Consider the following 16751-nt stretch of genomic DNA (forward strand, 5'->3'; position numbering starts at 1 on the left):
GCTCAAGTGGTAAAAATGAGGCATTCAAATACTTTTTTTTTGTGTGTGAATGGATAGTGATTCCACTTACGTACGATTATTATCTCATTTTTATGTGGTGTAGATGTCTCGTTTGCGCGCGAGTTACTTATTTGATAGTATTACTATTAAACAAATTATAGTTCGGCGGTAAAGTCCATGCTAGAACACCCCCACTAAGGATCACCCTTAGGATGTTGACACGTGTCATCTCTTTAACCTAAAGTAAACCAACCGGTCCACAACTTAAACCGATTTTTCAGACACCAAAAACTAGCCTAGAGCCGGCTCCCTATAGGATAGAGTATGATTACACGTGTTTCTCGACTGAATTTTTGAAAGAGTACCGAGCACTCTTCTTCATCGGACAATTGTGAAAATCTCCATTATCGGTCAATTTTTTAAGCTTTCTTGCATCGACCCCAAGTGTGACGTTATTCCTCGTTAATTTGTTGAAGATTCTTCATCGGTTCACATTCTTCCCAGCTACGGTGGAAATGGAATCCATGCGTGAAATAGAGAGAGAAACTAGCGGGGTGATAGTATAATTTCATTCTTTTTTGAGGTAAAGCTACAAAATTTGTGCTACAAGATTTAACAAAATTAGACGATGTTTTTAGATTTTTGTTATCACCTCTTCTCAAACTTTATTTGTAATGAAGTCGAGCCCATGTATTTGATGAAATGGTTGTTTTTTTTTTGAAAAGTAAATAAATTCATTAATAAACACAAATGTGGAAGAGTACCAGCGGTACTCATCCCCAAAAAGTAAAGTACAGATACAGTCACTAAACAACACACCAATCTCAAAACGCAAGAAAAAAAAAATACAAAGAATCACCAACCCGAAAACTTCACCCAACAAACGAACAAGACTCAAGCAATTTTTGTCGGAAAGCAGCTAACAGGATCCATCATCCACTCAAAGGAAGAGTAATAAAAATGATTTGGATTCTTTGCTTTTAACCATCTCCACGTGCAGAAAATGATTTCATCCACCGTTCTAGAACTATTAGGGCTTTCATCTTTGAACACTTTGGCATTTCTGAATTTCCAAATCTTCCAACAAGCACATTGCCAAATCATGGTGCAAATTGCTTTTCCAACCTTATTCCCTCCTTTCTCAACAAATTCACAGAAGTGATCCAAGATAGATGACTGGGGGATATAGCTAAAATTCAGCCATTTATAGATGGCCTTCCAAACCTGGTTCGAGTAAGCGCACGAGATCAGAATATGATCAGTAGACTCAAAGAGAGCAGGGCAAATGGGACAGCTGTAACAATTATTCTCGAGAAAAATTCTTCTCTTCAACAGGTTCTCTCTCGTTGGAATTCTATCTTGAAGAGCTTTCCAAACAAAGGAGGACACTTTGCAGGGAACGCATTTATGCCATATGTCCTTAAGAGCATTCGGGGTGGTCTCCATGGATTGCCGGCTATTGTGAAGGATTGTGTACATCTCTTTTGTTGTGAAGATTTCTGACCGCGAGCTATTCCAAGCAATAGAATCAGCCAAGCCAGGTCGAATAAACACCCTGCACAAACAAAGCCACAAATCCACAAATTCTACAAACTCAACATTGTTAAATATTCTTTTCCACCCAAACTCCCAGACCCACTTCCCTTCTTTCACCATACCCATCTCACCAACCTTAAAGTTTTTTTGAATAGACAAACCAAAAAGATTTTTAAATTTACTCCTGAACGGGATCCCCCCTTCAAACCACGGGTCATCCCAAAAAAGAGCTGATAGGCCGAATTAGCATCCCCTTCTCTGATCCATTGAATCCGAGCTTTCTGGAACAAAAAGCTCTCTTTGGTTTTTCTCCATTGCCATAGCTTTGTTTTGGCTTCTGTAAGTGCTCTTGTTTCGCTGTCCTCGAGATCTCTTTCTTCTTGAATAAAATCAAGCCTTCTCCAAGTAGTTTGATAATCTTCAATTTTCTTATCCACTTCATTGTAATTCTCTTTACTCCAAGCTTTAATATCAGATTTCAGGAGTTTAAGTTTCTCCTTCAATTTGTATCCTTCCCAGCCCTGAACATTGTAACTTTTCCATTTCTCTTTGACAAGGTTGAAGAGATCCGGATTCTTAAGCCAAGCATTGAAGAATTTAAATGGCTTCGGGCCCCAGTTTTGAATCTTGTGATGGAGAAAAATCGAGCAGTGGTCAGAGCTCTGCTTTGGTAGGCCCAACAGTTTAGAATCACCCCATTCAGCCTTCCACGAGTCGGACACAAGGGCTCTATCGTAGGCCCAACAGTTTTGAATCTTGTGATGAAATGGTTGTTATGCGAAATCTGGTGTTGTGAAAATGTACTTGCAATTATGTGCATACCATCTGTTTGATAAAATGCGTGTGAGACTAATTAAATGAGAATGATTAAGTAAAATAGCTAATAAAATTGAACAATAATAATAATGAAAAGAAGTGTTTTTTTGTAGTACAATATATAGTATTAAGTCAGAGGTTTAAAGTATTTAAGCTAAACTATAAAGTATTATCATATGTAATATATTTACTCAATATTCGTGTATCAACTATTAATATACACTATAAATACAAAATTTATATACAATATAAATTATTAATTATTAAATATAAAATAAAGTACGAACCAAAATTTAAAGTTTCCAATATACACTATATACTATCAAGTTTTAAATATAGAAGATAAAATATATATTTGTACTGTACACACTATAAATTTTATAAAATAAATATAATATATTAAATATATAAAAAATTCTGACAATAAAGTATAAAAAAAATTATAGTGTAAAATATATACTACAAAATATATATAAAATAAAGTATATACTTTAAATTATTTAATTTAAGTTTAAAGTTCATACTTTATACTTTATAACAAATCTAGAGTATTTAATAGGAATTTGGTGTAGGCTGAGCTAATTTACATCTAAACCGGGTTGGAAGGGTGGTTCATGGGTTTTTTTCACTTTAAAGCCACGCCACGTGGCGACATCTGAGCGGGAGATCCTCATTAGGGGTGATCTAGCATGGACTTTACTTAGTTCGGCCCACCACAAAATGTGTCAAAACGAGTCAGTGTTGCCCTATAGTCACTCTCATTTGTGTACCTGTCATGTGATTCGTAATGGTACTAATGCTATTGCATGAGCGCACTTGAATTAAAATAAAATTTTGTTATTGGATTGTATCCCATTATTACTTCATTTAATTTTTATTGGTAAAAATCATAATACTATTACTTAAAATCGTCTAAATAAAAACAATGTTTCAATACACACTAGAGTTTCTGTTTTGAAATTCTATACATTATATCTATTGTCTATTAGTATATACTCCTACTATTTATTATTTTTTAATTCCAAACAAGATACACAAGTAATTTATATTCTCTGTTTAGTATGTTGCATTCCATTAGGTTAGATCTTCACTAAAAATCGAAAATAATATTGAAGTATTTATATAAATTGTCCAAAGTCAAGAAAATATAATTTCATCTTTTCGTTTCTCCTTTAGTCCCATTTTAATATGTCTCCAGATTCAAGTTCACGTACTAAGAATGAGTAATTTATAATAAAATAGAAAAAAATATATAACTATTTTTAAAGGTATTTTTGCAAAAAAAAGAAAAAAAAAGAGTAGGGGATAGAAAGATTAATTTCAATTAATAAAATAGTATGATTTTGTGAGATTGGTGGGTGGTAGTTAGGCTATAATTAGTGATTTTTTTAGATACAAAATACATATTTTGTTATAAAATTATAATTTATATTAATAAACTAATTACATAATAATTATGGAATAGAGGAATTTTAGTGTTTTATTTTTGCCACTTGGACTAGGTCTCATCGATCATATTTAGTAAACTGATCGTGATTGAGGTTGAACATTTTTTATAAGTTGCAAGATAATATATAGTATAAGTAATGGATTATGTTAAAGTATATATAGTATGTAGAATTAATTGCATATAAATTATTAAATTTTCAATAAATTTTCATTTTGCACATGAATTTTAATTTATTTTTATTAAAGTTACTCAATTATTAGTTTTTTTTTTCTTTCTAATTTTGCACTCTCCTATTTTTAGTCGTGGTGACATGACATAAATATGATCGTGTGAGAAAATAGAACTGACGTTGCAATCGATAATTAGATAAAAACAACGTCGTTTCAGGTTCAAAATTTAGTTGGAAAATAAGGAAGTCTATAAAATGATAAAAAAAAATAGTTAAATAATTTTAATACAGTAAATTTTTTGAAGATGGTGTGTAAAATGAAAATTTGTTAAAAATTAAGTAATTTATATATAATTAACCCTATCATGTATTGAATTTATATTTTAAATAGAAATTGATTAAAATAGAAAAGATAAGGTGTTGTATTGAAATAGATGGAGCTAGGAAGGGAGTACTTTCTCTCTCTCTCTCTTTGTCTCTCTTCTCATTTTTACGGAGTACTTGTTAAATTATTAGGCCACACTCCAATTCTATCTCCCACACCAAAATCTACTTCTCTCTCTCTCTCTCTCATGGAAGGTCCTTAGTTTTTCTCTCCGCTGTCCGAATTTCTCCTGTAATCCTCAACTTCCGCTAATTCACTGGTAAATTTCTTCCTCACTAGCTGTTTCCGGCTTCATTTCGAAGCGACAGCGTAGTTGAGCTGCTTGATATTCGGGGTTTTATCTTCTGCTAGCTATGTTTCTCTCCACTATCTCTTCAGATAAATTTTCTGTGTTTTGTGTTTAACCTGTTGATAGTATGCCACTTTCTCCAATTCCGTGTTCCTGTTGTTATTAGTATATTTATATTTATTTTTGTCCAGCACCAGCTAAATCATTTCCATGGAATGTTGTTGCGAACATTTTCACTTATTTTAATTTGTGCATTTGATCTGAAGTTTTCACTTTACAGGTTTTTGTTCCATTTAGTCAATATCTTTGGTGACATCTTTCTTCTTCTCAAAAAGGGGGATTTCATTAGGGAATAAGCTCTTAGATATAAGGAATATATTTAATTTCCAAACTAGTCGATAAAAATAATTAATAACCCGTTGACACGACAGCCTCAGCGAACTCCTTTTTTTTTTTTTAGGGTAAGTGTTCGTTTTCTGTTTAAATTATGCTATGCTGTATGTTATGCTATGCATGAGGGTGTCGGCATGACTGTGGAACAATCTGGCAATGGTTTCATAGATTGAACACATCCTCGTATAGGATGCGATGAGACTATGAAAAGACTATCATTTTAAATAAATCCGTGCTTAGGCTATGCCAGGGTAGGATATTGAGATTTTTTGTTGTCTAGTTGCAGTGTCCATTTGAGTTTGAATGGATGAAATTCCGAATCTTAATAACTGGTTGCATTTAGTTTGGTTGTGGGAGTTGAGTGATGCCTAAACAATTATGTTTGATAATTTTTTCTAATTTTCTTTAAAGCAGTACTGTTTTCATTGAGAAGGGAATAAATCTGATATAATTTTCATTTTATTTAGTAGTTTTACTAAGTTAAGAACTGGACTATAACCTAAAAACTTGATGTCTGCACCTCTGCTCGGTGTTGGTGGGGACGAGTATCAAAGCAACATTACCTTGCTGGCTTCTTCAACCTCCTTGGAAAGTGTCTGCCAAAATGGATCAGAACTCAAGGAGCGGAACTACATGGGGCTATCTGACTGTTCATCTGTTGATAGCTCGACAATATCCAGCACCTCAGAATACAGTCCCAGTGGTCTGAACATAAAGGCCACAGAACTAAGGCTTGGGCCCCCAGGATCCCTGTCTCTGGAGAGGGGTTCAGAGCGTTGTCCTGTGAGTTCTGCAACAAACGATGAGAAGCTGCTGTTTCCTCTTCATCCCTTAAAGGCACTGGTTACAGGCAACAAAAGAGGGTTTTCTGATGCTATGAATGGAACCTCAGAGGTAACTAGGGAAGTGTTACTTACCCATTCTTTTCTTTTCTCTGATTTGTATTGTAAATCCTGAAACTGTCATGTAGGGGAAACATGTCAACGCATTGGAAGTTAATACTGTGCTCTCTCCTAGGCCTTCCTCGAACCCAAATGTCAAAGCTTCAAAAGAAGTGTCTGCAGCAGCCCAACCAACTAAGGTGAAAGAAGCGGTTTACCAAGGTGCTGCACTGGAGATGCCTCATGCTCCTAATGAGAGTCGTCCAGGCCATGTTGTTGCTACAAATAACTATACTAGTGCCCCTGCTACCAAGTAAGTCTTATTTATTAGCAATTACGGGTTTGTCTCTGATGGTCTTCAATGGCAAGGTACAGCTTTTCACTGGCTGCCTAATAGATAGTAGGAAAAGTACAGAATGCTTTGGCTTTGAGATGATGAAATTTGTGATTTCATTTTCTTGATCGAATACTCGTCCCATGCCAGGGCACAAGTTGTTGGTTGGCCGCCTGTCAGACAGATCAGAAAAAATACTCTGACGTCCTCCTCAAAGAACACTGAAGAGGTAGATGGTAAGGCATCAAATGGTGCATCCTTTGTGAAAGTGAGCATGGATGGTGCCCCATACCTAAGGAAGGTTGACCTCAGAAATTACTCTGCCTACCAGGGGCTCTCATCTGCTCTTGAGAAGATGTTCAGCTGCTTTACGATAGGTGAGTTATGTTTCTGTGAGGGTTGATACTTTATTAGTTTAAGATTTGGGTTCTTTCTAGAGCAAAAGTCAGTGCCATTGTCTGATGCAGGCCAGTATGGTTCCCATGGAGCTCCCGGGGGGGAGATGATGAGTGAGAGCAAATTGAAGGACTTGCTAAATGGATCTGAATATGTTCTAACTTATGAGGATAAAGATGGCGACTGGATGCTTGTTGGTGATGTTCCTTGGGAGTAAGATCCAATGACCTTTTGTTTTCTAGTCGCTCAATTGGATTTGATCTGCCAATTTGATTAATACTTATATATTGATGATTTTAATTTCGTAGTTCTGCACATTATTTCAAGACTTAATGCACCTTTAAATTAATTGCCTAAGATGTATAGTTGGGAAGTAATTTAGAATGAATTTGTGAAGTTTGCCCTACGAGGGATTTACTGCTTCTACTTATTACGTATTTTTACATGTCATAAATGGTGAAGTTTTAGGCTGGGGGAAAAAATTTGCGAAGTTCAGGTCTTTCAAATAATAAGTGAAAGTTAAGGTTATAAACTAAAAATTCGTCAAAGTTGGAGCCATAATTAATTTTACTCATTTTACAAATACGCAGTACAGTTATTTGTTTCCTTGATTTGTTTGTTGATGCAAGATTTTTGTGTTTTATTTCGATTAATGATTACATTCTTGTGGTAGTTTGGGAATCAAACTCGATTCAGAAATATATATATACGAAGAACTGAAAGATCATAAGTTAATAATAGTTTATGGAGACAACTTTGAAGACCTTTTGATTTAGGTCCTCAACTTTCATTTATTTTTTGAAAGATCTGAACTTTGCAAATTTCAATTATGGCATGCTTTCCGAACTCTGATGCCGGAATCTGAGATGCTGGCCATAGTTGATAAAAATTGCAAAGTCGAGGTCATTTAAAGAATAAATAAAAGTTGAGGTCATAAACTACCATTACCCCTTTAGTTATTACAGTTGCTATAGACAATACTGCAGAAAGCAGGTCTGAAATGCATTTTCTTTTCTTAAAGGAGCACTGCAAGAGTTCCATTACTGAATTTTCCCACAATCACCGTCCTGTAGGTTTAGCTAAGTACGATTAGCTGAACATGGTTGATAGTTTTTTCCATCAGGGGCAAGAAACCTGTGCTGTGGTGAATTTAACAAAGCTTAGGGAGCTGAATAGCCACTTTTGTCATACCTTTTAGCCAGAAAGTTACGTAACGTGTAGTTATAGGGATCAAATTGTCTTTGTGTTCCCCATTTCTTTGATGTACTGACTAATATTGCTGCCCCTTAAGTTTTTACAAAGTTTCCTTAGGTAGTATATTTGAAAGTATATCCCTGTAAAACATTTTTAAAAATAATATATTTATAAAACTCCCAAAACATTTTGTGTTTTTAATTTTTATGCTTATTTTGTAAATTTAATAATTTTCTTCTCTATATTACATTCTCTTTTATTAAGGTCAAATTTCTATTTCATGACATGAATGAAATTTAATCTTCTTCAAGCCATGCATTTTCACCTACTGGAATAAGAAAATATAAAGATTCCTATAATTTTATTTTCTTTAGATTTTCAAATTATACTGACTGATGAATGGAATTTTAGTAGCATCTAAACCTCTATTAGGAATGGTTTGTTCAATGTAGCAAGTCTTTATCGCATAAATATTTATAGTTATTATTCTGATTTTTCATGATTAGCTATCGTTTGAAATTATTCTACCGATCTTTTCGGTTGTTTGCACTAAATTAGCATTTGTTGTTGTTAGTCATTTGAAAATATTTTTCTGTCCTAAATTCCTAATGCTTAGACTTGTACATTAGACAATATGTTTATGTGTAAAAAGAATAAAGAATTCTTATACTAACATTTTTATGTTGGGTAAATCTTTTAGTAACTGGTCAACAAAAGAATCAAGGGAAAAAGAAATACAGAAAAAAGTAAATATCTATGTTTGATAAACCAATATCGCTTCCAAATACTAAAATCCCTATCCCGAGCCTGGATAACTATTTTACCTTGCATGAACATAAGGCTTATGAGCTGTAATACTCCATATTTAATGCACCAACGAATTATAGAAGTGCTTCTTGATATTAGCTGCAGCCTCAATTTGTACTGAGACCCTTAAACTAACTTCGAGTTCGAGGTACAGCTGGCTTTAACTTTGTGTTATGTGTTACTGCAAGGTAGTGCATGAGTCATGCGATGGATACTGTTCTGATCTTCGATTGACGAAGCCTAATATATGATTCTGGTTGTTAGATTGTCGTGGCCTAGGATACTGTTCTGGTTACTTTTTATATCAAGTATAATGCTTTCCATGTTGATGACATGAAATTGTTTTGAAAAATAAGATCTTTTAGTAATTTGTGTAATGTGGCATCACTCGCTTTGCTTACAGGATGTTTATTGACACATGTAAGAGGCTGAGAATCATGAAGAGTTCAGATGCAATTGGGCTAGGTGAGTTCATTTTTTGTTCAATGTTTTGATAGAATCTTGCTCTGTTCAACTTTTCTCATATTCATAGAGGTTTACAAGATCGATTAATAATCAATCAGAAAATCATGTTGTATTTCTAAATAGTCCTGCCAATTAGTGGCTCACATGTATAACTATGAAAATCAGTTGGTGGAGGGTCTCCTGTGATCAAATTCTAAATATCCGTAACTGTCTTAGACGAGTTATTTTTCATTACTTTCTCGAGCTGTAGTAGTATATTGGTTAATATTTTAAACCATTAAACCTTATATGGGCATTTGCATAGAGTTCATTATAGCTGAGTGTCATGGAAAGTTGAGCAATGATAAATAAGGTGGTACTTTTCATAGAAATACATATGTGATTATATAATAAGTTAATAACCTAGGTTACCATTTCTTTTTTGCTGTTAACATGATTTGAGTACAATAGAATTTTATCATTTGCTTTTCATGCTGTAATTAGCTCTCAACCCATGAAATTAATATTTTGTTTAAAATATCTGGTATACGTCTAAATTGGTTTCAGAAACTGTTCTGAAATTCACTTGAGGAATGTCTTCTTAGTATGTTGTATAGTTTGATCTGTTGAGTAGAAAATTGTTTTGTTTTCATTTTTATAGGACACATTTGCTTATAACGAACATAAATAGTGTGATTATCTAAGAGATATATGCTTTGGAAATGAGGTTTAGGATTAGGACACGGGGTTGTTTCTTGGGACTTCAAACTTATTTGATTCAATATTCTTTGCCCAAACTATATTTACCCTTGAGAATCATGAGGTCTTTTCATGTGAGTGATTCCAAAACACCTTTGTTTTCTGAGCTATTATAGTAATTTCCCATGTGAATCTAGAGAACCTGATCTGTGGAAGAATTGCATTAAGTAGAGACTTTTTTTATTGTAACTCTTGCATTTCCTAGTAAAATCATGACGACCTAGTTTTGAAATTGATGAACTTGCAGCTCCAAGAGCTGTCCAAAAAAGTCAAAGCAAGAAATGATGCTCGTTGTGCAATGATCCTTTCCAGTCCAACAGTGCATATTCGGCAAGTTTGTAACTCGCTGTAGGGTTCTTGTCAAAGTGCGGTGAGTCATATATTTATATTGTTGGTTTCTGGACAGCGGATTGTTGGCAGATGCTTTATCTCATTGTTATATTGCGTTACTACAAAATTTTATGTGAAGTTTGTAATGTGATATGGAGCTCCTCCTTATTGTCGGGCGACTGTTTGACGCTCTACTTATTGTGTGGTGTAGAATGTAGGTGTTGCCTTATGTATTTACTTATCAAATACTATTAGTTTGTAAAGTTCGTTCTTATTGAACTTAATTATGTGTGCAATTTCAAAGACTGCGTTTGCTGCTGTTAGTGTTAAGTGTTAACCCAATTCTTTCGGTCTCCTTTGGGAGTTGTTTGGATCGTCTCGTGTTGATGACTCATATGCAATTCATAATTTTTATTTTGTATTATAGTTTTGTATTGCTGTTTAGGATAGTATGAAAGGATAAATTACTTTTTCTTGTCCGTACTACCACTACACTTATGTGGAGTATTTAAATATGCATGCCAGACAAATGATTTTACCAGTTTACTGTATCTAAATTTACTGGATTTCGGTACAACCTTGGTTAGAGAAGACACAGTTCTGTGGACCGATTATTTTCTTTTTAAAAAATAAATCATGCTCATTTTAATCGGTTCGATCACTTTATCGGTTACCCAATGGTTGATTATAAATCATGCTCATTTTAATCGGACCGATCACTTTATACGTTAATTTAAGATTGATTATTATCCTTTCACAACAAGGTACTTCGGCAAAATCAAAACTTGTGTGTCACTTATGTGGTAATTTCGAATCTTAAGTGGAGCATATGTGAAATCTGGGATTTTTTTTAATAAAAAAAAATAATACGTCGTTTCTCTCTAATTCTAATTTGATTGTTGATGTGCTGGGGGTGACATGGGAAGGGGTTGGCGGCGTTTATCTCATGTTGTTGTCGCCACTGTCTTCCTCATCCGCGACGACATCCACCAAGGACTTCGGCTAGTATCTAGTGTCACCAAACCCTCTTTCGACAAAATTGGTGTTTCTTCCGGTCAGGAAGTTCCAAGCTCTCACCCGCCGTGAAAAGAGTGGGAGGAGTTGTTGCCGTTATTGTTGTTGTGTGTGAATCTGATGTGTGTGTGTGGAAGAGAGAGTATAGTTTGAGAGCAAACGCCGTCGTTTTATCACTTCGTCATTTATACATGTCAATTTCGATCGCTACATTAAATTTGATTTGGGTGAAATTGCAAGTTGTGGGAAGATTCAAAATCAATTTTAAATAAATACTCATTCCGTCCACCAATTAAAGACCTATATGAAAAAAACACGGGTTTTAAGAAAAAGTGTATTTTTATTAGTTGAGTGGAGAAAGGGTCCCACTTTTTAAGAAAAAATGTATTTTTATTAGTTGAGTGGAGAAAGAGTCCCACTTTTTTGTAAAGAATCTTTGACTTTTTTGATTAAATAATGAATAAAAACTTACCAAAAATAGGTAGGCCTTGTTTTTGTGAACGGACCAAAAGGGCAAGTAGGCCTTGAATTGGTAGACGGAGGGAGTATATTTTTTGACAATAAAAAGGTCACGATATAAATAAGAAAATGGAAAAATATTGAGTGTTTTTCGACAATAACCCCTTTAAAAATAGCATGTTAGTGAGCTCATTTTAAATTGGTTTCTATCAAGTCTTACGTGATTTCATTAAGCACAAAACCTTTCCTTTATTTATTTTCTCCCTAAGTTTTTGTGTACGAAATTACATTATTTTTACAACTGATAATTTTCAACTATTCTTTGTACATAACCTGGATGAGGAAGTCAATGTGCGATCCATAAGGCCCATGGCCTAGAATGGCGGTCTCCATTGCACCTTGAAAAAAAAATGTACGTGGATGTGCATTTCAATGCAAAAGTTGGGTAAACTATTGCAATATTTTGGTATTAAATGCTTCGTTTCAATAATAAATTTAGAGATAAGGTATAAATCCACCCCTAAACTAGACACCCCTAGAGCGTATATCTCTTCATTCTCGACCTTGGCCCAAATACACCCTCGAAGTCCATAAAAAGTGTGCATTTAAACCCAGCTGTTAACTTGCTGAGTTTAAAGACACACTTTTTATGGACTTCGAGGGTGTATTTGACCGAGGTCGAGAATGAGGGATATACGCGCAAGTTAACTGAAATTCTTTTTTTTTCTTTTAATTTCTAAGTGGGCCCTCCTAATCGCCGGACGAAAAGAAGTGTCATCGGCAATATCATAGAGGCAATTGCATTTTCAGAAGAAAGGGGCGACGCATAGAACAACAGCCTCACCAATTTTTGGAAGCTACCGGCAACGACATCATTGGATTTTAGAGAGAGGGATGGTCTCTTCATACATCAACGGTCGTCGCTGCTTTTTACTGAAATTAGGTATATATGAATTTTTATTTTAATTTTTTAAATTTTGGCGCGTGTAATGTATTACACGCGCCCCTTGTTTCAGCCGAACGAGCCAAGCTCGTTGAAACGAGTCAAGCCTTGAATTGCCATTGCTTACATCGACTGACTTGTCGAATGAACTAATCCGAATCACCCGATCCAGTCAGTCGATGTAAATAGTTTTATACTCCATCCGTCCTACGAATCTTGACACGTATTCCTTTTTGGGCCGTCCCACGAATCTTGACACTTTTTTAAATATAGTAACAATTATTATTTTTTTCCTCCTACTTTATTACTTTTTCTCTCATACTTTATCACTTTATTATCTTCTCTCTCCTACTTTATCACCTTCCCTCTCCTATTTTATCACTTTTATACTCTATTACCTATACACTTAAAACACTAATCTACAATTCTTTAATTCTCGTGTCGAAATCAAACGTGTCAAGTTTCGTGGAATGGGAGAGTACTTAAATAAAAAGTGATATTAACGTAAGTTTTTTTAAAATATGATACGTGGAGTATTTCTTAAAAGATGAGTGAACTTTTTATTTGGAAATTGTAACCTAAGTTTATAGGGGAAAAAAAAGGGCGGAATATTAGTAGGGATGAAAATGGGAATAGAGAAACAATAAATCTATGCAGCCACATTGTGGCCACCCACACACTAATATAATAAGAATAATTTTGATTTATTTAATTTATTTTTTTAAATAAAAATAGGATTTAGTTATTTTATTATATTCTCTATATTGTACTTATTTTTTTATTTTTTTTTTTGCATTTTTTATTTTTAATTTATTTTTTAATAAAAATAAAAAAGTTACCAAAAAATTGCAAAAAAATTACTATAATGTAGAGAATATGATAAAATGACTAAATCTTATTTTTATTTTAAAAATATGTTAAATAAATTAAATTATTTTATACTTAAGTAAATTGTGGGCAGCCACAATGTGGCTGTTTAGCATTACTCATATAGAAAAGGCATGCATAGGTAGGTGAAGGCGACACTGACAGAATCTGAATGCAGATCACGTTGGGGTTTCAGCACACGAGGCTCTATTTACAATAATACTATGCAATACTCACACGCCTCGTGCAATACTCACCCTAAACCTATTCAATTTCAAACTTACCTACGAGAACAAAAAATTTAAAAATTCAATTTCAAACAGCATCCAAAGCCTTGAAACATTTTTACGAATTTGTTGAAAAGGGGAAACAAGGTTGGAAAATCAATTTGCAACATAATTTGGCAATGCATTTGTTGGAAGATTTGAAAAACTATAATATGAAAGTGTTCAAGGAAGGAAGCCCCGACAACTCTAGAACGGTGGACGAAATTATTTTCTGCACGTGGAGATGACTAAAGGCCAAGAGTCCCAATCATTTTATTCATTCACCCTTTGAGTGGATGTTGGATTCCGTTAGCTGCTTCCCTGCAAAAAATATTTGAGTCCTGTTTGTTTGATGGTTGATGGTTTGGAGATTTTTTTTTATTTGAGTTTGTATTTTGACTTGTTGGTGACTCTGTTCTGAACTCTTTGAGCTGGAGTACCTATGGTACTCTCTCCTTTTATTTATAAAGTTTATTTACCTTTCAAAAAAAAAAAACAGCATCCAAAGCCATGCCACATTGCCACCCACTTCTTTTTATTAAATCTAGGGGTGAGTATCAGTTCGGTCGATGCAAAACCGAATCAAAAATCTAAAATTCAAAATCGAATCGATGGTTAAAATTGAAACTGAACCGCATCAATTGGGGGTGCCAAATCGAACCGGTAAAACCGTCGGTAAACTGAACCGATGCAAAAAAAAAATCTTTTTTTTTTTGAAAAAATCAATTAAAACCTGTAAAATAATGTAAAAATATAAATATATAATTTTTGAAAAAACCAATTAATATATTATAAAATATAAGTATATAATAAAATATTATAAAATATAAATATATAAACCAATTAAAAATTAGAAAATAAATTATATATTATAAAATATAAATATATAATAAAATATTAATATTTATCGATTCGGTTCGGTTTAAAACCGGGTTCGGTTTAAAACCGAACCAAAAATTGAAAATCGAAACCGAACCGAAACTTATCTGTTTTTAATTTTCGAAATCAAACCGGAAACCGAACCAGTGGAATCAAGACCGAACCGCACCAAAACGGTTCGATTCGGTTCGATTTTGCATTTCGGTTCGGTTTTTGCTCACCCCTAATTAAATCAATAACAATTCTCTATTTCTTTTTTTTCTTTTAATAAGTCGAATATCCTGTTTTAATAGTTGAAGGAAAAAAATATTTTATTAATAAAAACTACCCTTTGTTGTCCATATTAACTGCCAACTTTGTGCTCTTTACTATTGTCCCATTCATCAAAAGTATAGTGTGTTTTGAAAGCATAACTCTTAATAAAAGTAATTGAAACATGTGTATAAATTACTATAAAGTAGTGAAAAAATTGATCAATAGAATTGAAAATATAAGAACATGTATACCATAATAGAAACACAGTATTTATTATGAACGAACAAAAATAATAAAAATATCACATTTTTCGTGAATGAAAAAAGTATTTAACTCACAAACTAAGGCCATGTTCACCAATTGCCACTCATTCTCAAATAAATTAATTAAAATAATAAAATAGGTGAATAATCTTCTCTTCCACAAATAATCAAAAATTGAAAACATTCAATTGGAACATCACATCGTAACCCTAATTACTTTTTATATCAAAAAGAAAAAAGTGAGTATTCTCAAGCACGAAAAAAAAAATCTAAAAATTAAAATATGTCTTTTGTAGCGTTGTTTGAACACAAAAATATATATAGTTAACATAAATATACATAAATATGAGATCCACTTGAAATTATTAATACGTAGTTAAGCACAAACATGCTTAAATTAAGTTTGAGTTCCACATGAATTTAATAATATCTCTAGCTATTTTCTTCTTCTTCTTGGAGTTGATCTCTTCCTACATTTCCCCTCTCTGTTTTGTATTCTGAAAGGCTCATGCATTTATCACATTTTTAGTATATTCATATGAACAAAATATGTGCTTAATATTTGAATCTATATATTGCATAAGAAATTTTATCAAGTCATGATATATATATATATATATATATATATATAATATTAAATACTCCTTCCATCTCAAAAAAAATAGTCCTAAAAAATGACGATACATATTTTAATAAAAATGATTCAGTATATTATGAGTGGAAAAATGGTCCACCCAAAAAATTATATTAATATTGATAATATAACAAGTATTATGTGTACATAAAAGAGTCCACCATAAGATATAACAAGTAAATAAGTTGATATATTGAGATAATATATTATGGGATAATGTATATAAACGAAAATAGATTATTTTTATTAGACGTATCAAAATATATATATATATATATATATATATATATATATATAAGGGATCAAGGGGATATAATAATAACGATTATATAGTACTATTAGCTGGTTAAAATATTTTAATAATAAGATATTAATATCGGATACACATATAATAATATTACACAGACAGTAGATGCAACATTGTGAAATATTACATCTCATGTATATTATACTTAAAATTTATATAATTATAAATATTAATTTAATACTATCTTGAGTACTACTATTTTAAAAATTCAATATATGACAATAATTTTGAAAAGAAAAACAACATAAAGTGTCATGCAAATAACAACATAAAGTATCATGTGAATAAAATACATTGACAACACCTTTAGATATTTCAGTTTCATGTGATTAATTATCTATGACATAATATTTAATGAGGATGACAATATTTAGTGATGATGGTTACGAGTTATGGGTCCTTTAATACCCACCATGTTCACTATTATTATTATTATTTCTTTTGTTTTCTTTTTGTTCCTGTATGGTAATGTTGTATTTCATTCAGAAGCACTAATAGGGTATTGAGGGCGTATATAAAATTGTTTTTTTTTTTTTTGAGAGCCAATAAAATTGTTGATTATACGCACGGATACAATATGTAAAATGGAAACAAATTTTTATTTTGATTCTCATAAATACCCAATACTCGTACAAGTTATACAGAATAGTAATCTAAAAAAAAAATCTTAGCACATGGTCA

The 16751-nt window shown here is 32.8% G+C and overlaps 1 protein-coding gene across 2 annotated transcripts; it reads left to right on the plus strand.

The window, feature by feature from the left end:
• Nucleotides 1-4398: 4398 nt before the first annotated feature.
• On the plus strand, nucleotides 4399-10506 carry LOC131010652 (auxin-responsive protein IAA8-like). Of its 2 annotated transcripts, none has more exons than XM_057938283.1 (7): nucleotides 4399-4615; nucleotides 5509-5932; nucleotides 6009-6232; nucleotides 6404-6630; nucleotides 6721-6862; nucleotides 9054-9115; nucleotides 10101-10506. In XM_057938283.1, the coding sequence occupies exons 2-7, from the start codon at nucleotides 5549-5551 to the stop codon at nucleotides 10136-10138; spliced, it is 1077 nt and encodes a 358-aa protein (XP_057794266.1). In that variant the 5' UTR covers nucleotides 4399-4615; nucleotides 5509-5548; the 3' UTR covers nucleotides 10139-10506. The 2 variants fall into 2 exon arrangements, with proteins under 2 accessions (XP_057794266.1, XP_057794268.1); XM_057938285.1 differs by having other exon boundaries at nucleotides 4403-4615; nucleotides 5506-5932.
• The last annotated feature ends 6245 nt before the right edge of the window (nucleotides 10507-16751 follow it).

The sequence above is a fragment of the Salvia miltiorrhiza genome, chromosome 2 (genome assembly GCF_028751815.1).
Source record: "Salvia miltiorrhiza cultivar Shanhuang (shh) chromosome 2, IMPLAD_Smil_shh, whole genome shotgun sequence".
Taxonomy (NCBI): domain Eukaryota; kingdom Viridiplantae; phylum Streptophyta; class Magnoliopsida; order Lamiales; family Lamiaceae; genus Salvia; species Salvia miltiorrhiza.